Here is a 27,840-nt window from a genome sequence, read left to right as displayed (position 1 = left end):
CTTGAGTAAATAATGTAATTAACTTGTAGGTATTACTGAAACTGAGTACATAAATTAAGAAATGTAGCGCTGTGTCTTTGCTGTCGTCAATTCAACAACGAACGAGCGAAGTAACGTGCGAGAGACACGCAGTTGTCGCAGTTCGCGGAGTACGAATTCGTCAGTCGTTGCGGTACAGTCTGTCCGGAAAGAGTCCTGAGGTGTATGGAGACCAATACATTCCAAGACTCTTCTCTTTCCGAACAGACTCTAAACTCAAGTAGAAGCGGACCGCGATGGTCATTTTATTGTAGAAGCCGGACCTCTGAAGAAATTAATTGGTGATCCCTGATCTTTTCCCTCGGACCCCTAGGCAACATAAATAATACGCCGTATCGCTTTGTAATAAAGGCGAAAAATGCATATATTATGTCACTTGTACTGTCATGTGGGACTTATACAGTTGGTGTCAGAGACGAGTTAGTAATAAGTAAATATGCACCACAACAGAAAACAAATAAACAAATTACAATGTACCTAAATAAACTTAAAAAATAAAGGTAGCAACAGGCGGTCTTATCGCTGTAAGCAATCTCTTCCAGAAAACCTTAGGGTAGGGGTAACGAGTAGTATACTACAGCTTATTTTAATATAATTGAGTGTACTTATTGAATGGAGGGAGAATAAAGTACTCTATCTAGAGATTTCTGGGTTTCAAAGCACCTAAGCTCTAATAAAAAGCTAGGTACCTAGTTATTGAGATTTCATTACCTATACAGTAACTTTTTATTTTTTGGATAGCCTCAAGCAATCTAACACAGTGCATTGGATATTATTAGCAGTCTTTACTTATCTGTGGTTAACCAATCCTACTTGCAAATAAATAATAGTGTATTCGCATGTCATGTGTGACGACTATTGCGATGAGGCTACGACCAACAATAAGGCATTGTTATAATATGAATAGGAAAATCGCATTGTAATTGCTGAGTAATAATAAGTGATAAAATGTTCATGTTATGACACTTCTTCCGAGGATAATTGCGCATGAAAATGAGAAGGTTATTACATGACCGAGTATAACTTATCATCTTTTTCATTCAGTAAACAATAATATGTAAAAAAAAAACGATATAATATCCTGTCAGCAAACCACCTAACTACTATTTTATAGCGCTTTCTGCAAAGTTAGGACTTATATGTTCTTTTTACATTAGCGGCACCTGTAACTATACTTTAAAGTTATGCCATTGATGATTAACGGTCATCGACAGGTCAATTTCGTTTGTCTTTATTCGTTATATATTTATTAGGAATAATCAAAATGCACGTTTTCACATTGTCCGATCTTTGTAGAAAAACATCTGCTATAAAATGCCCTATGACATCAAGTCCTTTTGGTTTTGCATTAACTTTTTTTTGTAGACCAACAAATTAAAAGTACCTGCGTAAGCGATGGAATGAGACAATATCTGGCGGTGGTGATCGACGGGAATACCATATATCTATTATACGTATATACAATAAAAATTCTGCACGAGGAAGCGCGCAAACATATGTATAGTTCAAATGGCTGCACAAATAAGATATTGTCCCATGTTTTTGCTTTTTTGTTATCAAATGTACGATTCCCACCGACCGGCTGGAGCCAGGCTGCGCCGGTGCCTACTGCCTATACATTATGTATGGCAGAAGCGATGGAATCTGTCCGGGGCCGTCTGCATCCGCGAACGGACGGCTGCTCAAATGTGAAATGTGAAATACGCTCCGACTACCCCCGTTTGGTGGGAATCATATGTAAGATTTTCTTGCAGGGGTGTAGGTACATACTTCTTAATGTCAGAGATTGAACGTACCTAATCAATTATTTTCCGCAGGACATAATAAAAGCGCTCCGATCGAAGAATCACTCGACGACGGAGCTCGGCCGGACAGCCGGCTTTGCCGCCATGGTAGGCGCCCAGCGAGACGGAGACGGCTACTTCGTGCCCAACACAGACAGGCGGAGAGTTGGCAGCATCGACGGTTTCTAATACCTACTATAATTGATTCAACTAATCATAATAAAACTTGTGGCTATTTATGCGCTGTAAACCTCGCGAACCCCCATGGCTCAAAAACTTAATCGACATAAAATTCATATATTTATCGATACTGCTCACAAAATTTCACGTGAATCGGTTAAGAAGTGTTGAGGAAAACCAGACAGCTGGACAGGCATACAAAAGCATTTTTGCCCAAGCTAATAACGGAGGCTTTGCGCTCGCTCGTTCAAAAATAAACACCCATAAATACCCTTATAGAAAGGTAGGTCTCCGACCAAATGCTTGGTAGGTGTAACTGGTGTGTGGCTTTCATTTGTGCCGCTAGCGGTTAATATTGGATAGAAGACGAGACGGATGCCAAACTTAGACAAGCGAAGTCAAACACGCTACAAGCTTTCAGTCCCTGGCGTCACCAAACTTTGAAGAAGAACCAACCGCAATAGAAGTAACCTTTTCCAGTATTTTAAGGAGCCACTAAATGTTCAAGCCCACCTCTGTACCTACTCGTTAAGTACCTACCTCCAAGGTAATGTGTAAACACTTGCTATGCCTTGGGTCTTTGTCGCTCTATTCTAATATGGAAAAGTGATAGAAAGAGATGACAGAGCGTAAACGATTGGTTTGTTGGCTGGGCACCCTGGGCTTGCCCTTTGTGATGTAAATCAAAATAGGATAAGTTTCTTATTATTACCAAGTCCTTTGCAAATCTTTGGATTCGTAGAAATTCGTATTGAAGTTTCTTTAACACGCGAAATGTTTTATTATACGTTTCGCACACCCATGCCTAATTCATATGTTAGGTATTTCATATGATATTAATTAAACTACCTATAGGTACAAAGCTATTAGAAAACCGTTAATTTAAAACAAAGCTCGCAAATATGTTATTCTGGTATCAACTTAAGAGTTTACTTAGGTAGTTTACCTTCCACAGAAATAATATATGCGTAAGATCTCAAATAGATACCTAAAAGATATACTTGTTTCTATAAATATTTCAAAAATAGCCAATGTTAATAATATAACAAAATAATATTGTTGTAAATAAAACCTCTTAAAATACTGAGTTGTATTATAAGCTGGTAAGCGTATGTAATTTGCATGTGTACTTACACGTACAGTATTTTTTTTGAAATACATATGTACAAAAATGTACTCAGAAATGCTAAGATAATACTTTTGCAGCAGGTACAGTCAGCGTCAAATACTTTGTAGCAACCAAAGTAGCCAAATAGTTCGGTACACCATATATTTAGTATGGTGTACCGAACTATTTGGCAACTTTAACTGCTACAAAGTATTTGACGCTGACTGTACATACATAGCCAAAGGAATAATAAAACGTACAGTGGTACATTATATTGTAGGCGGAATTTGGTTCGCTACGTTGGTTTCATAAACGTATAGTTTGTGTCATCCACGATGACGCGCAGATTTGTCAAATCTAACCTTTAATTACATGACAATACGAGTCAAGGCACGCGTAGTCGTGAATGACACGATCTGGTAACTTGTTTTTTAATTCTTAGAAGTTGACCGCATAATAGGCATTTTATTCGGCTGTCTAATACGTGTAAGTACAATATTTTGCACCTCTTTGTTCAACTCTTTTTATTTGTCTCTTGCATGTATAAATTATGAAGTTTATATTTATGCATGTTATCTCATAATGTTCGTATAACTTTATTATTGGTTTTGTATTGCATAGACAGAGTGGTTTGTCAAATACGCCCTTATATTATGAGGTGCATTTTTTCGATAAAGTACGAGTAAGTATCGATAAAGTTTCGATAAATTTCTTGAATTGTATCCGGGTGTACCTCTTATACTTTATCATTCAAATATATGCATGCTTACGTAATGGCCCCATATTTGAGGAAATTTATGTAATACTCGCTTTATGTAATAGTATTATTAAAAGCGGCTGATTATGCAAACTCTCTACGCAAAGTGTTGTAGATATTTCTTGGAGGCCTAAAATTCTTGTTATAATAACGACGGGTTGACTATAACGTAAACGCTCGATTCCACTGTAGGTAACCTTTTCTAAAGTCAGTCACCCTCCCTCCATAATATTTGCTTTAGTTACTTGGTAATAAGTTACTTGGCACTTTGGTAGATTTTATGGTGACCGAATTTAGGGTAGTCTACCCTACAAAAACTACCGCCCATGATAATTATTTATAAGGGTATCCACCTTTTCTTCGTTTGCAAGCAAAACATGTGATGTGATGTTAATTTAGTTACCTGCCTATGTAATATACTGTGATGTGATATTAATTGTTGCTTATAAAATAATAATGGAATAATATGTTATGTTAATAAAAATAATTATGAATAAACTATAAAACTTTTCATTTTTCTCAATAGGTAAGGTATATATAACCTTTTATACCTCTTAGAGGCAACTTAAAGGTAAACTGGTGAATTCCTTTCTCTTTGGCATAAAGCATTTGTGATTCCACTGCCTAAAATTAGTAATCCCACCACTCTCAGTAAGTTTCGGCCCATTTCAATTCTCCCTTTCCTTTCGAAAATCGCTGAGGCAGTTGTTCATGAACAACTCCCGGTCTTCGTTTACTCGTTTTTAGCCCTTTGCAGTCAGGTTTCCGACCTTTTAAGCCCTTTGCAGTCACGTTTCCGACCAACTCATAACACCAGTACTGCGCTTCTCAAGGTAACAGAAGACATCAGGCGAGGCATGGAGAGGCAAATGGTGACGGTGCTTATTCTTATTGACTTTTCTAAAGCGTTTAATACCGTTGACCATGACATTCTCCTTCCCTTGCTCAAACATATATATGAGTGTCTCTGAAACAGCCCTTAATTGGTTTGCTACCTACTTGCGAGGCCGCCAGCAGACATTCCGATTTGACCGATCTTTGTCTGACTGGTGTGATCTGGCGACTGGCGTGCCTCAAGGAGGTATCTTATCTCCACTTCTTTTTTCTACCTTTATTAATTTTAACTCACCTGACCTTCGCTGTTCCTACCATCTGTATGCTGACGACTTGCAACTTTACGACCAGTGCTTCGTGACTGACGTTCCAACTTGCATTGGTCAACTAAACTTGGACCTTTTACATATCCATCAGTGGTCCGAGAGGTTTGGCCTCTTTGTAAATCGGTCAAGTGCCAAGCTATTATTGTTATAGGTAATTCCAGACAGCTTACAAAACTAGACTTGGAAGCACTTGCACCAGTAAACTTTAACGGCTCCCCAATAATATTTAGTCAAATTGTTAAAGACCTGGGTGTTCTTTTAGACAGTACCTTGAGTTGGAAAGCACAGGTCACTGAAATCAGCCGTAAGGTCATGGGCTCACATCATTCTCTCAACAAACTGTAGCACTTCTTACCGATCAAAACTAAAGTTGCATTAATTAACACCCGTATACTGCCCATTCGATTATGGCAATGTGTGTTATCCGGACTTAAACAAAGAGCTTCTCAATAAATTGGACCGCCTGCTTATAATGAATGCATTCGCTTCGTTTTTTGCCTCCGCAAATATGATCACGTTTCTTCTTTTCGCTCACAACTGCCAGCCCGGCTTCCCATTCGTCAACGACGCAATATTCGCTTGCTTTCCACTCCTTTTCTGTGCTTAGCGATCCACATTCTCCTGAATACCTCAAATCCTTCTTTCAATATTATGGCGTTACCCGCGACCGTCAACTTCGCTCTTCTGGTAATATGTCTATGTCCATTCCTCTTCACCGAACCGGGTTCATATCAAATTTTTTCACCGTGCAGTTCTTTGGAATGGACTTCCTTTTAACATCAAAAATGCGCCACATATGTTCGCTTTCAAAAAACTATTACGTGTTTTCTTTGCTAGCAGAATGAAAGATTCTTAATGTATTTATTAAGAAATAAATATTTATGTATGTATGTATGTATACACTCTTTATTGTACAAAAGACAAAATATAAATATGGCACAGGATAAGCAGTACAAAGGCGAACTTATCCCTTTAAGGGATTTCTTCCAGTTAACCTTTGAGTAAATGAGAATTGATGAAGAATGGTAGACAAATATAGCACTGAGTACAATAGACTAGAGGAAAATCAATAAAATTATAAAAGAGGGCGAAAAAAAAAACAATTAAATGAAAAAAAAAATAGAAGTAATAGTATAACAAATAAAATATGTATCGTCTGTTTTAAAATTTTATTTGATATATAGTTTATGTGTATATTATATTTGTATGTATATGTTATTACATGTATTTTTGTTTGATTTGCTTTTGCTGTTTTGTATTGTTGTGTTGATTTTGTAATTGTAGCACCGCTCACAATCTCTCTGCTTAGCCTTAAGGTTGACTCGCCTCGTGGCATTAAGTCCGCCTTTTGTACTGTAAGATTTTTTTTCTTTTGTGCAATAAAGATTAAATAAATAAATAAATGGTTGAATTAATGTGAAAATGCAAATCAAAAGGGACCTTATGGCGGTCGGCGCTTGCGCCATTATTAGCGGCGCGCCAATACTATAATGCAACGTAAGCGCCAACCGCTTTAAGGTCCCTTTTGATATGGATTATGACAAATACTTAAGACTTAAGTAAGCAAGTGTTGTTTAAGTTCCCGATTTTGGCCACAAGGTGCCAGAACTACGACTGGCAACAGAACGTGTGTGAAGTTTAAAGAGAAAGAGCAATAAGAAGGTATAGTATAGAGGGAAATGCTTGGAACACAATTTTTGACTCCGAAACTGGAAGGGATGACTTTTGAGATATTATTTATCTTATGTCCTGTCTCGGGATTCAAAATATCTTTATACAAAATTTCAACTAAATTGGTTCACCGGTTTAAGCGTGAAGAAGAGTTTTAAAAAGTGGTATTTACCTATTGTTTAAAGTTTATATAATGATATGAAACACGGCCTAGCAGCTACACTGATGTAGATATCAAGATAAAATTGAGAGCCCTAAATAAACTTTCAAGTCATATCTGAAAAACTATATAATTTATTGAAAAACTTGACAAATAACACTTGTAACAAATTTAATTAACATTCATTCTGTAAAAGTGCTCATGTCGCTAACGTCTGAGTCCGGGGAAATTTCACCGGAATGTTTATAAAATTCCTAAACGAATCACCAACGAACAAAGGCATGCGGTGACAGTGACAGCTGTCAAATTTACCAAAATCGCGCGAAGTATTGTAGAAATTGTAGATTACCCAAAGCTGCGGTGGATGTTTTTCGATTAAAATTATTATTACGCTTTCTTTTGTTTGATACTGGTACTAAGTTGTTTTAAAATTGATCAATGATTGGTGATATCTCTGTCAGACTTTAACTTTATTGTGCAACATTGTAGGAGTGATTAATACAATTGTTCAAAAATGAATCCACTCTCGCAAGGATCCCTTGAGGTACATATTTACCATAGAATCAAGATTTTGGTTACTAAATTCCGTAATTCAAATGTTTGACTATATATTTATTGTATTTGTAGGTTATTATGAATGGCGGTCACTATGACAAGCCAATAATGCAAGTGCTAGGTAGCAAGAAGATTCAAGGCAGTGGTGCGAACGAAAGGTTCCGGCTGCTGGTGTCGGATGGCAAGCATTCGCACAGCTTCGCCATGCTGGCGACGCAGCTCAACGACAAGTTGATCACTGGGGAACTGTCAGACTATTCAGTTGTTCAGATTGACCGGTTTGTCACGTCTTTGCTGAAGAATACGGGGAAGGGAGAGAAGTAAGCTAATTCTTTGGTTTCACTGTACTGTTTGAGTATCTAAACTTTTGGTGCACAATGATTTTGTTTATATTATGATCATATGATGTAATTTGAAAAGTATTGAAACTGGTTGTGACAGGTTTGCAGTATACTTATCTATTAGGCCGCGGGCTGAACGCAGGTGGCGCGCGGCGCGGTGAGAGGCAAATCAAAGCCATTCATTCTTACATCACACTCAATCAAATATATAAATGGCCTTAATATCCTGCTGGTCATGTGCATCCAATCAGCAGCCTCTAACTTGCAATTAAAATATACATGCTAGGCGATTTATTGATAAAGATATTTACTTAGGATACAATCAATACAATGATATCAAGATTCTAGCCACATTATCTTAATGACTGCCATACATTCATAACATTAAACCATTGACATATATCTAAGGATGGGCCTTCTAGACACTAAGAATGTTCAGCTGTGTCACTCACGAATTCGAGCCAATCATGTTGTGGTGTTAGACTGCATGATTGGCTCAAATTCGTGTGCATGACACCACTATACTAGCCCCATTCTTATTGCCCGTAAGGCCCGTCCTTAGATATATGTCAATGCATTGAACATACACAAATCAAGGTAGAATGTAACTTGCGATTTACATTGTTTATATTCTTTAAGGTTTTAAATTTGATTGTTTAGGTAACTTATAATTTTTCTGCCACAAGGTAATCTTTGTAGATGTGGGATTCAATCTGTACCTTTTATCCTTAACAAAATGGAAGGATTTTATACACTCAACAGATATATTTCTATAAGGCTAAGGGTTAATAAAGTTAATTCTACCTGCCAAATGTTGTAAAAAGATAATAGGAAAGTTTCCTTCTGTATAATAAATCCTATTCCTCATACTTAATTTATTTTTAGCTGATATTTTGCAACTTTCTGTAACTTTCCCTGTACAAATTTCAGGAGAGTCATGATTATCCTAGACTTGACTATACTAACCCCAGGCTCAGAAGTAGGCAAGAAGCTGGGTAACCCTCAAACCTGGACAGAAGACAGTGCAGTATCTGCCCCACAGTCGACTATGCAGCCTGTGCCTCGACCAGCACCTGCCCCGGCTCCCATGGCCGTGTCTAAGCCAATGGCTGCTCCTTCCATGGACTCTAGCATGCTGTCTTCACAGATGACACATCCTATTTCAAGTCTCAGCCCTTATCAAAACAAGTAAATATGTATTACATTCTATTAAATCATGATAGTTTTCTGTTTAAGAAGTAATCTATTGCCATATATGTAATGACCGGTTTGGCCTAGTGGGTAGTGACCCTTCCTACGAAGCTGATGGTCCCGGGTTCAAATCCTGGTAAGGGCATTTATTAGTGTGATGAGCATGGATATTTGTTCCTGAGTTATGCGTGTTTCCTATGTATTTAAGTATTTCTAAATATTTATATATTATTTAAATCATTGTCTAAGTACCCTCAACACAGGCCTTATTGAGCTTACTGTGGGACTTAGTCAATTTGTGTAATAATGTCCTATAATATTTTAAAAAATATGTATATATATTTAAAAAAAAATATGTATATATATTAAAAAAAAAATATGTATTATATATTTCTTCCTTAAACCACATACAAAGTACATTTGCAAAGTGCCGCCTTTCCACCCTGTACTTAGCAGAAAAGTGTGTATCGTCAGGTGACAAGTAAAACTCACTAGTTACCACCACAAGTTCATAGCCATAATGAACCATATAACTACTAAAATAAGGTTGACTTTTGTATAATAATTTTTGGTAATTAGGCGGGTCCGCACAGCGAGCAGCCTCGCGTGGAAAGTTCCTGGCGCGGCAAACGACGGGCCTCGCGCGGCCGCGTGCTCGTGTAACTTTTGCCTCAGCCGAGCCAATTTGCTCGGCAAGATGGCGTCCCTCAGTAAGCTGTTCAAAATGGTGCTGCACATATTTGCTTTTCAAAGCAATCCAAAAGAAAAAACGAAAACGAACAAGTTGCAGAAGATTTTTGGTACAACAAATCTATAAATATCAATCACGATACGGAAATCGGCTCTTTCGAGGTTAGAAAATGGAGTCAAGACTAATTTTAAACGCATTTAAAAAAAGGAGTGATTTGACTTGCTGTGTTACGTAAAAATTAAATGGCAAGACACAAATTGAAGAAAGGTATCACTTTTAGGGAGATGGTGTTTCCCACGCAGCTATATTTAGCGATAGAAGACACGTACACCAATCTCCGGCTATTATTTAATTTACAATCAAATTAAACATCAATCCTCTCTAATTCCCCTTTTCATATAGTTGGGATCTCAAGCATCCCATATCATGTATTTGATACGTAAAACGATATTCATTTACAACATTGGTCTTTATTCAATTTTCCAATTTGATGTACAGAACAAAATAACCACGCGCACCAAAGAAACACGTCCCGACCGGCGCGCGGCAAACGACTGAGGCGCCTTTGAGCATACCGAAAAACCGACTCGGCCAAGGTCGCGCTCGCCCATGGAAAACGTGCGCTCTACCTCGGCCGAGGCACGTCTACATTGGCCGTTTTGTGCGCGAGGAAATTGCCTCGCGCGTATGCTCGCTCAGTGTGGACCCGCCTAATAATTGTGGACGTGTAACCTTAGGACAAAGCTTTTTTACAATTTACAGTACAAGAATATTTCTACATAATATTACATTCCTATTTTATAAAAAAAAATAGGATATACTGGAAAGGATTGGAGGAGGCCTATACCCAAAAGGGGTCCTTAAATTAGAAAAAAAAAACGTAGTTTATATATTTAAGGAATAAAAGGCTTAATAAAAAAATATTATATTACTTTTAGATGGGTGATAAAAGCGCGCGTGATGAGCAAGTCTCCTATCCGCACATGGAGCAATGCCAAAGGTGAAGGCAAACTCTTCAGCATGGATCTGTGCGATGAGAGTGGCGAGATTCGCGCCACTGCCTTCCGGAATGAAGTCGACCGGTTCTATGACATGCTGCAGGTAGATTTGGTACCCCAAACTAAAGCAAACAAGCTTACTTGAGCTCGCCTGATCATAATCATACTTTTTAAAATGGAAACTTCCAATACTGCAGTTTTCTCGGATTTTTTGAAATTGTAATTTTTGCATGTGAGAGTAGGTTGTGAGAGATTATCCTCATTCTAAATTGTCCTCTACCCAAAACTTGCCTGGAAGAGATCGCTCTTTAGAGACAAGAACCCACCGGTTGAGTTACCTATCTCTACTTTAAGTTTAGTCGTAAGATTTATACCATTTTCTTTTATTGAGATGTGCAATAAAGAGTACTTATTGTTATTTTGAAGAGACATTTTACAATATTTATAACCGATTGTTTTAGGTCGACAAAGTGTATTACATCAGCCGCTGCCAATTAAAGACCGCCAACAAGCAATACACGAGCCTGAAGAACGACTACGAGATGACCTTCTCCGCCGACACAGTCATCTCCGAGTGCATGGAGGACGCGTCTTCAGTGCCAACCATCAAATACGACTTCGTTCCCATCAATGAGATTGGAAACAAGAATACGGATTCCTTACTCGGTAACTGAATAAAGAACATATTTGTCCATTGTTATACTTTATGTCGTTGCAATAAGGTTTACAATGTTTACATATATATATATATATATATATATATATATATACACGCCTAAAGAATGTACTACAAAATGACGGTCTCTGCCGACATTGTCATCTCTCATGGAGGACGGGTCCTTGATGGAATCATGAAAAGCGACTCCCATCAATGAGATCGGAAACCAGAAGTGAGGATTCCTCACTTGGTTGGTAGCAAAACAACACACTTATCTGAACGGGCAGATACTGCAATCATATATCGTTGTCTGTACCCACAACACAAGCCTTCTTGAGCTTACCATGGGACTTATTGTTAGTCAATTTGTGTAAGAATGTCCCTATAATAATATTTATTTACAATAATTTATTTATCTGATCATGGATGGACCTTGTGATATTGGAGTAAAGTCTACAAATGGTCCTTTTCATAAACACTTAGTTGTATGCGGTAATCACACTGATGCGGTTCCCGAGGTATGAGCAAGGTAGCGCTATGCACGCATATTGCGGTGTCCTGCTCGCACAGCGGAGAGGCATAACGGATCCGTGTCCAATCTGAAGGCTGCCTTTCCTGTTTTTTTTTTTAGGTTTGGCAACAGTTGTTATCATGTATTGTATTGTTGTAGACGTGATCGGCGTATGCCGCGCTGCCTCGGATGTGCAAGAACTCACAGCTAGAAGCACAGGCAAGCTTCTCAAGAAAAGAGAAGTTACCCTCGTTGATTCCACCGGTGGCGCAGTAAGTACAATACTACAGTAAAATCAACAAATATTAGATTACTAAATTACAAAAATGAAACAAAAAGCACTTTTATGATATATAGGATGCTTGAATAGGATCTATCTGACTAACTAGTCAGATACCTGCATGTATTCATAGAATCTTTTTTATCTTTACCATTTGTTCCTAATTTATTATCGAATCCCCTTATTCATAAACGTCTACTAAAGTTAACAAGCCGCTAATAATCGTTTGTCCCTTTCCATCCTACCAATACGTTGGAAAGGGACAAACAATTATTAGCGGCTTGTCAACTTTAGTAGACGTTTATGAATAAGGGGTGAATTGGTATTTATTTAAATTCTCCCGGAACTCACCTGCCAGTGGGATCCTATTGCAGCGCCATCTGCACGCGAGATGATAGACTACCAGTCCCACTCCATTTAGTATAGTTAGAAAAGACGGGTAGTTTATATCGCGCGCAAGATTATGTCGCGGCGTTCCTGTGCTAAGCCCACTGATGTTACACTATTATGCGAACTAAAAAAAAAAACTGGTTTATCTTCTATTTCAGGTGGTCCTGACGTTGTGGGGTGGCGAAGCGGAAAGCTTTGATGGCAGCTCTAACCCTGTCGTGTCTGCTAAGGTAAAACAATTATTTTTCACAACACCAGCTTATAAAGGCTCTGTTTGTACTTCAGAAACTAATAAGATGCATTTTATCCACATGTGAGGCAAAGTAATTTCATGCAAATTTTGAGTTGTTTGGTCATGTTGGCTGATAGAATTGACTTTTAAATGATGATTTTGATTGATAATGTTTAATAACGTTCATTTAAAAAATATGAATCGTAATGTTTTACAGTTAGTATTTTCCTCGGTATTAACATCATCATTCAAAATCATCATTTAAAAGTTGCGAGTTGCGAGTTGTCGCGAGCGTTGTCGTGGTGTTTAACTCTTGTGCCTTATTAAAACTCTCGCAACGCTCAAGATTCCACTTTTCGAACTACTCGCTACGTTCATGGTTCAATTTTGGAATCTTTCGTTGGCTCAGGTATTAATATTAGCAAGAGGGTTAACCCCTTTCCCAGGTATAGTACGAGTCCGATTTATCGACAACATACGCGCCATTAGAATTTCAACTTTAGCATTCCGATTTAAGGTTCAACTGATTACACTTTCAGGAAATGTTACTTGTCTTCAAATGAATCATCAAAGCTGGATTAATTGGAATATATTTTTCTTTTTTGGGAAAACCTTGTAGATTGGTGCGGCCTGGAAAAGGGTTAAACAACAACTTTGCCCGCTTGTAAAACCAATAACTATTTCACCACGCTTATTCGTAAATAATCTTTCATGCAGACACACTTACAAACAACTAAATTTTCAACATTGACCACGCGCTCTGCTGTAAAACTGGAGGTCTAATCACAAGGCGGCATAAATGAGATTAGAGACTTATTCTGTGAACTCTGCCAACACGCGTGGGGCAACGTAACAAAAGAACCAATCATTGCTGCTTACGTGCAGATTTATCCTGTCGCGGCGTTTGGGACGCACATAGGGAAGCGTTGTTTGATATCCGTGTCGCCGACACTGACGCTCCTTCTTACCTCTCACGGCCCGTCACATCTGTACTAAAATCAGCCGAAGACGAAAAGCAGAGAAAATATTCCAAGGCCTGCGAAATGCGACATGCAACTTTCACCCCAGTTGTAACTTCTGTTGACATCGTCTATGCTCCCCAAATGTGCTCCTTTATCAAACATATGGTAGAAACAATATCTCAACTATGAAACCGCGCACTAAGCACCATACTGGGCTGGCCGAGATGAGGATCAGATCATACTACAAAGAGTGGGGAAGTAGGTTATCTTCATACAAACGCACCGCGTGCGGCTTGTATGTGTGCGCCATAGTATTATGGCGCACTGAGAAACGGGTCGAGATTTTGTTTGAGTGTGCGTGCGGCGACGCTTAGATACTATAGCGCACACATACAAGCCGCGCGCGGTGCGTTTGTTTGTATGAATAAATCTTATACCTTTAAACGAGCAATTCTTGTATATACCGGGTGTTTCCTGTAACACGAGCAATAAATTAAACTGTAGGCTGTACTCCTCAAACTCACCAACATTTGTTCAGCAACTTTTAAAAATAACTTATGTTTTAATTTTTATTACACATTCAAGTTAATTCTAAGACGCAATGTATTGCGAATTTTGTTACGTTTAAAGCGTGACAAGCAACGTCAAACACACTGATGTCAGCGTACATTGAAAATAATATTAAATTTGTATGAAAAAGATAAAATCTTAAGATTTCATAATTTTAAAAAGTTGTTAGTCAAAAGTTATATCGTTTTAGGAGTACAATATATGGTTTAATTATTTGCTCGTGTTACAGGAAACACCCGGTATATATATATTTATTTTTGTGATCTCGGAAACGGCTCTAACGATTTCGCTGAAATTTGGTATATGGGGGTTTTTGGGGGTATACAATCTATCTAGATTAGTCTTATGTTTGGGAAAACGCGTGTTTTCGAGTTTTCATGCGTTTTTCTTTCGACGCAGAATATGGTCGCTAATTTCGTATTGCCGGCTACTGTCCGTCTGGTCCAGCGGGTTAAGACGCGGACTGCTAAACGAGTGTTACGGGTTCGAATCTCGCCCGGTGACTAACTTTTGTATTTTTTTATATGTTCAAGTTTATATATATATATTTTTAATTTTTATTGTTTTAGACAAGTTTAATTTAGCAAAAAAATGTAATTAAGATTATCACCTATATACCACCATATTGCAATAAATAGTTATAACCGAGCAAAGCTTGGTCGCCCAGGTACTAAATAAATATTATAGGACATTATTACACAAATTGACTAAGTCCCACAGTAAGCTCAATAAGGCTTGTATTGAGGGTACTTAGACAACGATATATATAATATTTATAAATACTTAAATACATAGAAGAATGAAGATAACCTACTTCCTTCCCCACTCTTTGTACTATGTCGGTATCGCCGTTATACACGCCACCAGCATGTGCATCCGAGGCACGCGCCACCATTTAAGTCCGCTGCCAGGTGGCTTGGGTTCGACGACGGTGCCGCCCTTCCACAAATGGATTGAAACCCCCCTTTCTACCCTAAAATTTTTCAATTTGTATTTTAACCTTATTGATTATAATGTAAAATTTATGCCAATTAAAAGTAAAAAAACTAAATTTTGAATCTCTAATTTTTTTTGTACGTAGAAGTAGTTTGTGAGATGGCACACACTGCTGCAGTCAGTTGTAAGATCCAGCAATTGGCAGGCAGTTTCGTAATGATTTATATTGTAAAACGTTACAGGGGGCTCGCTTGGCGGAGTTCAATGGCAGCAAATCCCTATCTTGTCTAGCGAGCACCATGATTCGGCTCAACCCAGATTTGCCCGAAGCGCATAAGCTGCGCGGCTGGTACGACAACGGCGGCGCGAACATGGACATCGTCAACATCTCTGCCAGGTAAATAGGGGGCTTGTCTACGGCCTCTATATTTCATTTCAACTATGAGGAAAGTCAAACACAAGATATGTAGTTTTATTATACGTATGTTTCTTAAGAACAAATTATTAAAAGTTTATTTAGTACCGATACCTATTCTCGCCTTTTCCTAATTCGTTTTATGTTTGTCATAAAAATAAAAATGTAGCTACTGACAATTTTTTTTTGTGTAAGTATAAAAATTATTCTACTAGTATGAAATAAACATAAATATGTGTTAATAAATCAATATAAATGACGATGAATGTTTAAAATATTATCATTTCATTACATTCATTCATTTAGTTTTACTTTTTTTAAGGCCCGTATACATTAAGACCGTTTCAGACACACCAATTTAAGATCGGACTGTCTATGGGTTTAATTTTTTTTAGGCTCAAAATGAACTAATGGAAAAATAATTCCCTCTACGGTTACTGAGTGCCGGCGAGTCGAACGCTACAGAACGAGTCTAAAAGGTGTCCTCGAGATGCGTAACAAAGGCGCGTTATTGGAGAGCACACCTACACTGGTTTTTTGAGCGTTGGACTAGCCGTTAGAATTATACCCTTTTTTTGCAAGTAGTGGCACGTGTCGTTTTACTTAACAATAGACAAAGGATTAGCTCGCCAGCTACAAATCGAACGACTATAAGTCGTTGGACAGGCGTTCAACCTGATCCGGTTTCTAACCAATACGTGCACCATACTTGATATAACTCCCGTTCGGCACAGGTCCGGCGCTTACGGCGGCGGCAGCGGCGAATGGATCACGTTCTCCGAAGCCGAGGCCAAGCAGCTGGGCTCTGGCGATAAGGGCGACTACTACAGGTATGATTCAAGCGTAAATTGAGGCCACCTGGTATGTGGCCAGTTCGAACGAACATTGACATCAGAATGGAATTTAATTGTCGTGCGTCTCGCTCTCGCACGATAACTAAAAGACATTAGTGAGATGTAATTTTGATATCAGTGTACGTTCGATTGGGCCTGCAAGTGGTTAACCCTAAGACCGCCAAAACCGGCCACAGACGGGCAAGGTTACGGTTGAATATTAACCTTTGTGCAAAAGCTCAAATATCACGACAACTTCGTTTTTTTGCTCTGGGGTGTGGGTAGACAAAGGAACTATGATTAAATTAAAGCAAAATATTGTAGCCGCAAAATTTACTGCTGAAATAAATGTAAAATGTGTTTCGCTTTATCTAGATTGTTAAAAGTTATTACTGCTTCATCTGCTTCAGCTGCAATAGGCTGATAAATCATTACTAATTAAGGCCAGGCCACACCGGTTGCGTGTGCGTAGACGTGCACGTGCGCGTGCGCGTCCCGTTGCGTTGTAAACTAAGAATTCTCATAAGATATGACACACCGCTTGCGTGACGTACGCGTGCGCGTGAGCTGCACGCATTGCAGCTCCGACGAGACAAACCGGCTGCGTGCTGCGTGCACGCATGCACGCAGCGGAGCGGCAACGTCGCTTCGTTGCGTGCAGTGATGACGTTGTATTTACCGGCGTTCCCTATGAGAGGGCGAACCGAGCAGGTTCGGACACGCACAGCTCAGTGCTGCATCGGTGCTGCGCGTGTACACGCGCAGCTCCCTTGTATTTATTTACAAGTCGGCCGGTGCCTGTGGTGGATTTTATAATGGATTAAGAAAGAATGGTCGCATTAAGAATGTTTGCAGGGCAAAACCTTCGTCGCCGATCAAAATATCTTTTTCCATTGATTTCGTGAACTCACACCCTTTTAGATTTCGCAGTAGTATTTTGTGATAAAAAGTAAGAGGAGTGCTTCCTCTTCATCCGACTAACTACTATCGAACATTGTTAGTTGTCTAGAGGCTAGGGCATCATAGTACGCAAATGGCGGCGGATCTGCACGCAGAGCTGCAGCGTGCGCTTGCGTGACGTGTACAGCACCCTGCGTGGCGTGCGCTGCGTGACGTGCGCGTTACCCGGTGTGACAGGGGTGCTGTGCACGTCTACGCTTACGTCGACGCACACGTGCTGCGCACGCAAGCGGTGTGGCTCGGCCTTTTTATTGTCAATAACAAACATGTATTTTCTTGTACCACTTACCGGGCACCAGCATTGGTGCTGGTCATGCGGCTTCAACGGCCGAGGATAGCAAACGTCGCAAATGCAGTACGCTCGGCAGTGGCTACATGTTTGAGCCTTTTGGGGTCGAAACGTTAGGGCCATGGGGGCCCAGCGCTCGATGTTTATATAAGGATTTAGCGTCGTGTTTGGTGGATGCCGCGGGTGACCAATGGGCTGGTCAGTATTTTGCCCAAAGAATTCAACGGGGAAATGCGGCTAGGCACACTGCATGCTGGTTGTGAGTTAGAGGTGTTTTTATTTGTAGTGTTTTAAATGTATACTCTTAGTGTAAGTAAATTGAGGAAGCCTGTAGCTGATTGTGAGTTTGTGATCACCTGAAGAAGCCTGCATTGCGGATATAAAACTGGTCCCTGAATAAAATTTAATATTATTATTTTGTTCATATAGCCTTCTCGGCGTCCTAACGTTCACGTTCGCTGACAACGCCGTGTACAAGGCCTGTCCTCAGGAACAGTGCAACAAGAAGCTGGTGGACCAAGAAAATGGACTGTTCAGATGCGAAAAGTGTAACAGAGAATATCCTAACTACAAGTACCGGCTGCTTTTGGGGGTAAGTTAATACAAGACGACGATAGAGTAATTACGATTAAGGAGAAGCATGACCGGACCGGATTTGTAATTTTCTATTATAATCGAATAATTATCGCGTAACCATCTAGTATTGTCCCTAGTTGAAGTTCCAAAAGACTACCAAATCCCTACATGACTAAGCAAAATAATCAGGTAGATCGATAGAGAATCGTAATATAATTAAACTAATTGGCCTGGACATACTTCTCCCTATGTTCTGACAACAGTAATAGGTAATTTATACGCAAATGGTTTCAAACGAGTATATCTATGTAAAGTTGATGAGAGAGGTCATCTGTATACGAGCATTGGTAGTCGGTCAAACAAGTTTGTCAGTAGAAAAAGGGGCGAATTTAAAATTTTCTATGAGACGATAACGCCTACATTTTTTAAATTTGCCGCTTTTTTTCTACTGACGGAAATGGCTTGAACTATAAAAACTTAAGGCGGCTTTTACATGGGATCCTCACCCCGCTCCGGTGTGCCAGTGGGACATCTATATACACGCGGCGCTGTTTCGCTCACATTGAAAATCAGTGTGATAACCGTATACAACGGGTAAAACTGCTATTCACATTCACACACGGTCGTGTTACGACAAAACAGTGTATTTATTCTTATTTTAAAAATGGAACAATTTTCGAAACTAAACGCAATGACTTTGCAGGCCAACGTGTCCGACCCGACCGGCGACCAGCGCATCACAGCCTTCAACGAGGCGGCGGAAGCCATGATAGGCAAAAGCGCCGCTGACGTCGGACGTATGTTCGAGTACGACAAGGCTGGCTATACGGCCGTGTTTGAGGACATCAAGTTTAAGACCTTTGTCTTCAAGTTCAGGACTAAGATGGAGACTTACAGCGTAAGTATAAGTGGTTATATGATAGGCAGGAGCGCCGTCGACGTCGGACGCATGTTCGAGTACGATAAAGCCGGCTACTCGGACGTGTTTGAGACATAAAATTTATGGCTGGAAAGACCGACACAGGGCAAGAACTCTCATATTAAAGGTTCACTCCTACTGCTCTACCGATCTTCTGTAAGTGCAGCAAGTGTAAAAGGTCTTGTCCACATTGAGCTTATTTTAATTGTCCGAGTCTCACGACAATGTTGTTGAACATACTTGAGCAATTACCATAACCTTCACAGGACGAAGCCCGTCTCAAGACCACGGTGATGAACGCCGCGCCCGTGGACTATAAGGACGCGAACGCCCGACTCATCAAAAGCATTAAGGCCGTCACGGGCGTCGAAGTTTAGGACTCTTACTTTAGGCTAGTTTTAACACTAATTTTAATAGTATTAGAATTACTTTTTGATCGACATGACCTTGTCTAACATAAATTGTTTTTTTTTTTAATTAATGCTTTGAGACAATATAAAAAAAAGATTATAAAATATATACATTTACAGTCGACATCAAATATATCAGAGCGGCCGAAGTGCTCAAAAATATCTGAACACTAGCGCCTTGACAATAGAGGCGTGTTCGGATATTTGAGAGCACCTTGGCCGCTCCGATATATCTGTTGGCAATTGTACTATTAAATTAGGATGTTGTTTTTAAAATATGTTCCATTTCCTTGAGAAAATGCTCATAAATATATTTTTTGGAAGAACCATATTTATATATATGAAGGGACTCATGTTGTTGGGTAAGTTCACGTCGACTGAAAAGTATAAATTGTTGCAAATCCCGTTTGTTAAGTCGAGAATTCCTACTCATCAAGTTTTAATTGAAATACATTTAAATTTAAATTGTCATTAGATCCCAATGACACACGAATGATCGTCATAATGTTACTGTTTCGTTTTAATTTGTGTAACACGAAAGACTGTTGTGGTATTAAATAATGTTACAAGTATTTTTAAACCAATGCTGGCATTGTTATTGTAATAAAATTATGCGATTCCAATCTTACAATTCCACTAAGTGTATCTATTAAACTATTTTGATAATAAATTTTGTTTTATTTTTTGATGTGCTATAATAGTAGTTTATGTAACTGCTACATAATAAAAGGCATTAAAATACACGAGTGTGGGTTTAAGAAACGAACGAAGTGAGTTTCATAAAAAGATCACACGAGTGTTTTAATGCCTAATTATATACAGTTACATACACTATTTTATCTACACACATATTATAAACTTTCCATGAAATATTCACTAACTAAATTACAGCCTCCGTTTGGGCATCGTTGCCAAATCGTTGCTCTCTTGGCGGAATTCGCGGATATGTGGTGGCGTCACTGAAATATTTTTATCGCTTATTTTACACGAAATTTTTGCTATAGTTACCTTAAAAACAACAAAACATATTCATTTTATACTTAAAACTAATTAAAAGATAAACTGTACGTCAAATGGCGGTAAATGAAAACTTTTTTCACGCATCTAGTTTTTTTTAATTCAGAGACGAACTATAGTCGGGGGCCTATTTCCGTATTATTAGATCCAAACTAGCATGCGCGATATGTCAAAATTGTATGCGATTAACATTTTTCATTTCGAACAAAAAGGCATCTCGACTGATATTAGAATAGAGGTCAAATCGAATTGCTTTTTTTTTCAGAGATGTTCCAAATTGGAATGCATAACCAAATCGATTTTGATGTAGTTATGAAGCTATAACTACATTATCACAGATAAGAAATTTATTGTAACAAAACAGTTTATGAAGGCATCATAGAGGGTTTATGATATGTGTGTAGATAAAACTATTTAGCTTTCATTTATTGAAAAACAACAGTGAAGTATAATATATTTCTGAACTATGCTATACTACAAATGTTTTTTTTTATATATTTACATAATCGTAGGCTAGTACATTTTTTTATACCACGTCGGTGGCAAACAAGCATACGGCCCGCCTGATGGTAAGCAGTCACCGTAGCCTATGAACGCCTGCAACACCAGAGGTAATACATGCACGTTGCCGACACTTTGAAAACCTGTACACTCCTTTTTTGAAGAACCCCATACTGTAGCCACACGGGAAAACCTCGGCAGGGAGCTCATTCCACAGCCGAAGCGTTCGCGGGAGGCAATTCCTCTTAAACCGCACAGTAAGCGACCATTTAGGTTCTAAGGTGTGAGGATGAACACCCTACCGACGGCGAGCGGTGCGGTGATAGAAAGCGGCCGTTGGTATCTTGTCAAACAATTCTTCAGAGCACAGCCCTTTAAGTACCTACATATTCAAGACGGACAACTTCCATATAACTCCGCGTTCCTCGCCGCCTGCCTTTGTTTTCATTTTTAGGTCTTCCTATATAGGGAGCGTGCATGAACTGTAGACGGCAGCACAGAAGCCCCCTATTAATTGGCGCAGAGCATTATGTCATGTTTCCATTCCTAGATTTAACACATTAAATGCCAGACAAAAAACGGCGCACTACCCCAGAAACCGGTGGTCTATAGCTGCGTACAAAACAACCCGCCCAGCGGGTTGTCCGGCATCTGAACAAAGTTCACGAGCGCCCATCAGGTGGGTTCCCGGCAGTGAATGTGTTAAGCCACTAGATGGCAGACCCTACTATGCGAAATAGACCCAGCATGAAGTTTAGGGCAGGGCCTGCATCTAAACGCGAGTTGTTTTCACTTTCGATTCAGCGGTGGCAGCACTAAGCCCGTCACTTTCGCACTTACATACTTGTTAGACACGTGAAAGACCATAAAAATGTGGTCGTGCTACAGCCGCTGGTCACGAGGTGGCAGACCCTCCAAAATTCACGGTCTCTATACGTATAAAGTGTCACCTACTGTTATAATGACTTCCAAACGTAAAATATGACTTCGCCGCATGGACAAAAGTAGAATTAAACTAATAAAAGCATTTTAGGCATATTACTTAATGGCGCCAACTATTTATTTAAATCTTTTGCTGTCAGGCTAGTCCAATTTTACGTTTTTAATGATGAATAGCAGTAAGGTGGCAGTTTTCAATTTTTGATACGCAAATAATAAAAATTTAAAAACAATATTAAGTGTCGCCTACTATATTGACGATTCTCGCGGCGTTGTATGGGGGTTGTCACTCTTCTTTACTTGTCAGTCTACTCTGATATAATATCATATTATGATACATGATACCACTTTCAGTAAATTGCGTGCGGTCTGGGGCATGCTGGACTGTACGAGTATATATTGTAAGTACATAAATGAAAACATTTTATTCTTCACTAGGTACTTTATTCAATCTCATTGATATGACTTGTAATTTGGCTAAGAAAATGGACATTGTAATATGGTCATACATGGGCAATTTCGTAGAGTAGGTACAATATGTACCTTAAACACGTCAAGATATCTGTAAAAGAACAACAGAATTCTAGTTCATCTTATTATTGGCTTTCCTTCGACCATCACTTGTTATCATTCAGTACCTACATTTGCGTGTTCTTTTACAGTAATTTGTTTTGATATAAGTCTACATTGTTGTACTCATAAGCCAGGTATTCACTAGGGGACACAGATTCTCTCGACTTCGCTTTTCGAATATAAATATAGTTCGTGTCATCCACGATGACGCGCAGATTTGTCAATCTATCCTGTAATAACATGACAATACGAGTCAAGTTACGCGTCGTCGTGAATGACACGATCTATATCTATATTTCGTGACTTGTGTCCACAGCGATATTAAGGCGGGATTCCACAAGTATGCGGCACAAGCATTTTTGTACTGAATATGCTTGTGCCGCACACTGGTGCTGCCTTTAGGAGCACTTGACCAACATGACGTCGTGATACATCGCCTAACATACTGTGCCGCGCCGCGCGCATGCCTTTTCGAGGGAAATCTGGCAATGTTTGCGAGATATCACCTGACGTTGCTGGCGGCGTGCCTCGGGATGTATCGTTTGTCCCCTAATGAATTATTGTCTTTAGCACTGGATAACTACAAACACAACAACAAAGGAACAAGTAAAATTACATAATAGAGATTACAAAGACTTAATACCAAGATTTTCGTAAGATAAAGTTAACATACAGAATTTTTAAACAATTATTCGTCAAAACCTTTTGAAGTCCTTACAGTTACCCACTTCTGACTCAGATGCCTGCCAAGTTTCATATGCACACTTATAGGTTAGGTACTGGTACAATGTATACTTAAACTTTGTTTTTGCCGGGTAGGCTAATTAAACCAAGCTGTAATATAAAAAAATCTTGGACGCGTAAAACATGTTTTCTTCATGTGTTACATATTATTTTAAGTATTAACATCGTGCGAATATGTAACCAAGCAAGCATGCTGCATGGGCACTTTAAGAGAACTGCTCTAGCAAATTGCCCAAGTACAAGTTACGAAAATAACTGGTTAGTTACTTGACGTTAAAAGGGATTAGGGATACCATATTATGTAAAATGTACACTTACAGTAAATACAATAATTTATCACACTAATATAATTAAAATGACTCGGGAAAGAAAAATAATTTAAGTTAAATGGCAGTGTGGATATAAAACATTTCGATAGTATCGAGTGAGTGTTAGAACAGATCTTATTTAATCTAAGTTAAAAAATATGATTAAATTTTATTGGCCTTATACAAAATAGAAGATCATCCTACAAAACTACTTAAATAAAATGTAAATTGACAATTTTTCAACGGGCCATCTGTTACGTCATGTGTTCCGTTAAGGCCTCAAGAAAAGCTACCAAATTATCACAAAATAAATGTTATTTTATGGAATTAAAGCCACAACCAAGGACTACAAATCAGCGTAGATGGCGACACAGTCGCCTGTTAACTAGTAAATTCATCGCCAGACCGAACGACAGCACTGAGTAAATGCTCTAACAATGCTCTTACAATATCTTAATCTTAACAGCTAGATTACACTTATACGTAACCGTTATGCTTAATACAAACAACACTTTAGTAAGATGTATTTGATAATTATTTCGTTAAACATTCCTTTTATATAAACATTAATAAAAAAATATTATGATTTTTAAAATAATATTCAATTCCAAAAAAGCTTTAGTAAATATTGCAAATTCAGATCAAAAGTAATCGAATGAGATTCTAAATTTTATAAGGTCGAAACTAATTCGAGAGAAAAAAACCGGTACATCGTTTTCGGGACAAACATTAAATGTATAAATATTAATAAAATAGATTTTACACAACAGCGAGTATATCGTACTAAAAGGTAACTATAATCAAAACATACATTTAATTCCTTTAGATATCTCAGTAGTATCATAGCCGGTCACCGGATCCCGTCCAGGGAAGTTTACAGCATCGCACGCTGTACATTGCGTCCGTTATAAATACACTAACATATACGAATGTCAGAAGAACCGGGGCTCGCTACTTTACGGCGTAGCTCGCCGCCGCCACGGCCCGTCCGCGTCACTAGTGCACGTCACTACACTACCGAGCACTAGCACTGGGCTGTCCGTGTCGCGTCCCGGTGGCGCTCCTGTCGCCTGTCGGCGCCTGTCGCCTGTCGCCAGTCGGCGCCTGTCGCCTGTCGCCTGTCGGCGCCTGCCCTGTCGCCGCCCCGCGCTCGCCAGCGGTGAGACACTCGAGCGCGCGCCACTAACTAAACCTAACTCAACGTCTACCAACGTAGGACGAATAAATTAAAGCCAATAAATAAGGGAACGCTCTTTGGAACAGATTACGTTCTAGGTACGGCGTCCGCCCGGCGCGTCAGCGCGGGACTTCCTAACGAAACTTACAACTAAAAACTTACCAATAAAGTATGGCTAAAATAAAACGCGTTAATAACACGTAGCGAATCACAAAGTAAAAAAAAGTTTGATAAATTTGATTGTTTGTCAAACATGTTATAAGCTATGTGTAGCTTGAGATTTATCAAAAAATATACTTCAAAAACAAATAAATACAAATGATTAAAAAATAAGTATAATCATAGCACTCACACTGACTATGGTCCAAAATAGCCTAAGCTAACATTTGAGTTTCTTTGCAATATCATTATTATTTCAATAATTGAGATTCGATACAGATCCTAATCTTATATATAATTTAGTATCAGCGCAAGTACTACGAAATGAGCCTAAGAAAATATGACGCGAGTCATCGAGGGCTATCGATGCTAAGTAGACCTTGTCACCACACTGTAAGGTCTACATCGGCATGACAGATTTACTCGGGTAAACACTTCCGTACCGATTAAATATATTGAAGCACATAACGTCATCATTTCTTTAAAATGCCATCATCAAAGAACTTTACATAAATTAGATCAATAAGAGATTCCAACACGTATTTCACAACAGACGTTTTAATATGCTCAATATGTTTAACACCTTTCCGTAAATATTACATAGATAAAAATATATTACGTAAGTTACGTCTCCATAGGTTTTATTTAGGAAATCAAATATATTTCGTTCCTTACGCAATTAATATTTTGTTTATAATTACGGAATTGACAATGCGATATAACAATTGAAAAACTGCACGACATATTCAAAGTGAAAGAGAGCGTTTCTGAACAAATCTGTTCCAAAATAGAACTAGATTTAATTTTTTTTATTAAAACCGGCGGTTGACCCTAGTCATACCCGATGGAAAGTGAAGACAGAGTCTAAGATGGAGCTCACCGGTTCAGTAATATAGTTACTAATTGTCTCATGTGTACCAAAAACCCACCAGGTAAAAGTAGTAAAAAAGGTTTTTGTTTATAGATGTCATTTATGCAACATTTAATAGCTGGTTTTGGACGGTAAGCATATCCATGTTCAGATTTTCTTTTTGTTAAAAATTATAAAAATATTCATTTTATGCAAATGAGGAATATTTAAACGGAGGGCGCAATTTTAGGTTAAATGTTTGGTGCCGTTTAAAAATATATTGTTTGTATTGTAATGATGTAGGTACAGTCAGCGCCAAAGTTGCACAGTGGTAAAACAAGCCTCAAGTATTTAAAAATATGCTATAAATTGTTAGTAAAATTAGGCCTCAGAACTGGAAGAAGTATGAACATAACAAATCATTTTTTAATGGAAGATCTATGATGTTAAATAGAGAACATGTCAAAACTCATATTCACCTTTCTTGTTCTACCGTAAAATAATGGCTGTTCTATTTAATGTTAACATGCTTAAGTTGAATGTCGGGATGCACTCATCAGTGCTTATTGCTAAAGCATACAAAAGGCTTAACAAAACATGTTAAACGAAGCGAAAATCTGCGAGAACAAGTTACTGTCAAAAATGTTTGTAACGCACTTTTTTGTTGACCGTATTCCTTCCTTTTTGCATTTCTATCACTTAATAGTACTTCTCAAGACTTTTCTAATGAGCCTAAACTCAACGTTTTTGTTTTCCATCGAGAAATTCCTTTAGTTACCTTCCGATTGCATCATCAGATCAGCTCCATGTTAGTATATTATTGCATTGTCATCGGACTTCGAAATTTCAACCGAGTAAGACATCGGTAGGGGTTCAACTTTAAGTTATAAGATTTGAGGCACACATATATACATGTATAGGGAATGAAGCCAACTGTGAAACAATAGAATATGTCGTGTGTCGTTATGTTATAACCGCATGGTCGGGTGAGTCAGGCACCGGCACGGGATGTTACCTCGGTGTCACACCCAGCGGGCGTGCGCGTCGGTGCTAGCGAGGCGGTGCTCACGGCACCAGGTCGGGCAGGCGCGGGCGGCCCTAGGGGCGCCCCGGGCGCTCCGTGTGGACCACCTGCAACGGGGACGTGGGTTACAGGGGATACTCGTTACATTTGTAGCTGGCCCTCAACGGCTTATCCAGTGTCTATTGTTAACTAAAACGGCGCGTAGGCTTATTTTACGAAATTTTTGCTATAGTTGCCTTAAAAACCACAAAACATATTTATTTTATACTTAAAACTAATTAAACGATAAACTGTACGTCAAATGGCGGTAAATGAAAACTTTTTTCACGCATGTTGTTTTTTTTTTTAATTCAGAGACAAACTAGAGTCGGGGGCCTATTTCCGTATTATTCGATACAAACTAACATGCGAGATATGTCAAAATTGTATGCAATTGACATTTCATTTCAAACAAAAAGGCATCTCGACCGATATTAGATAGAGGTCAACTCGAATTGCTTTTTTTTCAGAGATGTCCCAAATGTGAATGCATAACCAAATCGATTTTGATGTAGTTATGAAGCTATAACTACATTATCACAGATAAGAAATTTGTTGTAACAAAACAGTTTATCGTAATGCTGGCCAATATTTTCAGATTTTGAATGCATCATAGAGGGTTTATGATATGTGTGTAGATAAATAATTAGATGCCTAAACTCAACCGACGCATTAGATCCAACCGATCGATACGAAAGGCAACTTTACAGCAAGACACAAGGATAATATTGAACCGACACATACTTTTCGTTCCTTTGTTGTAGAGCTCCTCGCACAATAAGAACACGATAGCACCGAAAAGCAAGACGGCAACGCCTCAAACTCGACGAGGTAGGCCCAGCCGGTCGGTGTGAAAGGAAAATCTACAGCCATGCCACAAAGTTCCTTGTATTGTATTAGGGTTAGTTCGCTTTGTCCAACAACAAGAGCACG

The 27,840-nt window shown here is 38.8% G+C and overlaps 3 protein-coding genes across 7 annotated transcripts in view; 2 read left to right on the top strand and 1 right to left on the bottom strand.

Moving 5' to 3' along the window:
- The window catches only part of LOC133524169 (glutathione hydrolase 1 proenzyme-like), a 31,470-nt gene extending 27,096 nt beyond the window's left edge, over window positions 1–4,374 (top strand). For all 4 annotated transcript variants that reach the window (XM_061860036.1, XM_061860037.1, XM_061860035.1 and 1 more), the window contains one exon: window positions 1,857–4,374. In XM_061860036.1, coding sequence (XP_061716020.1) covers window positions 1,857–2,012 — 156 coding nt within the window. In that variant the 3' untranslated portion in view covers window positions 2,013–4,374. The remainder of the gene's footprint in view (window positions 1–1,856) is intronic.
- Window positions 4,375–7,165: 2,791 nt separating this feature from the next.
- On the top strand, window positions 7,166–20,246 carry LOC133524164 (replication protein A 70 kDa DNA-binding subunit). The gene is made up of 12 exons (XM_061860027.1): window positions 7,166–7,403; window positions 7,487–7,734; window positions 8,686–8,943; window positions 10,576–10,738; window positions 11,097–11,301; window positions 11,964–12,076; window positions 12,633–12,704; window positions 15,417–15,571; window positions 16,324–16,419; window positions 18,101–18,263; window positions 18,951–19,145; window positions 19,433–20,246. The coding sequence occupies exons 1-12, from the start codon at window positions 7,374–7,376 to the stop codon at window positions 19,541–19,543; spliced, it is 1,809 nt and encodes a 602-aa protein (XP_061716011.1). The 5' UTR covers window positions 7,166–7,373; the 3' UTR covers window positions 19,544–20,246.
- Window positions 20,247–22,455: 2,209 nt separating this feature from the next.
- The window catches only part of LOC133524167 (transmembrane protein 47), a 53,534-nt gene continuing 48,149 nt past the window's right edge, over window positions 22,456–27,840 (bottom strand). For both annotated transcript variants that reach the window (XM_061860032.1, XM_061860030.1), the window contains exon 7: window positions 22,456–26,975. In XM_061860032.1, the coding sequence (XP_061716016.1) occupies window positions 26,943–26,975 (33 nt within the window). In that variant the 3' untranslated portion in view covers window positions 22,456–26,942. The remainder of the gene's footprint in view (window positions 26,976–27,840) is intronic.

The sequence above is a fragment of the Cydia pomonella genome, chromosome 13 (genome assembly GCF_033807575.1).
Source record: "Cydia pomonella isolate Wapato2018A chromosome 13, ilCydPomo1, whole genome shotgun sequence".
Taxonomy (NCBI): domain Eukaryota; kingdom Metazoa; phylum Arthropoda; class Insecta; order Lepidoptera; family Tortricidae; genus Cydia; species Cydia pomonella.
The sequence above is the reverse complement of the archived record's forward strand: the minus strand, read 5'-3'. Positions and strand labels throughout refer to the sequence as shown.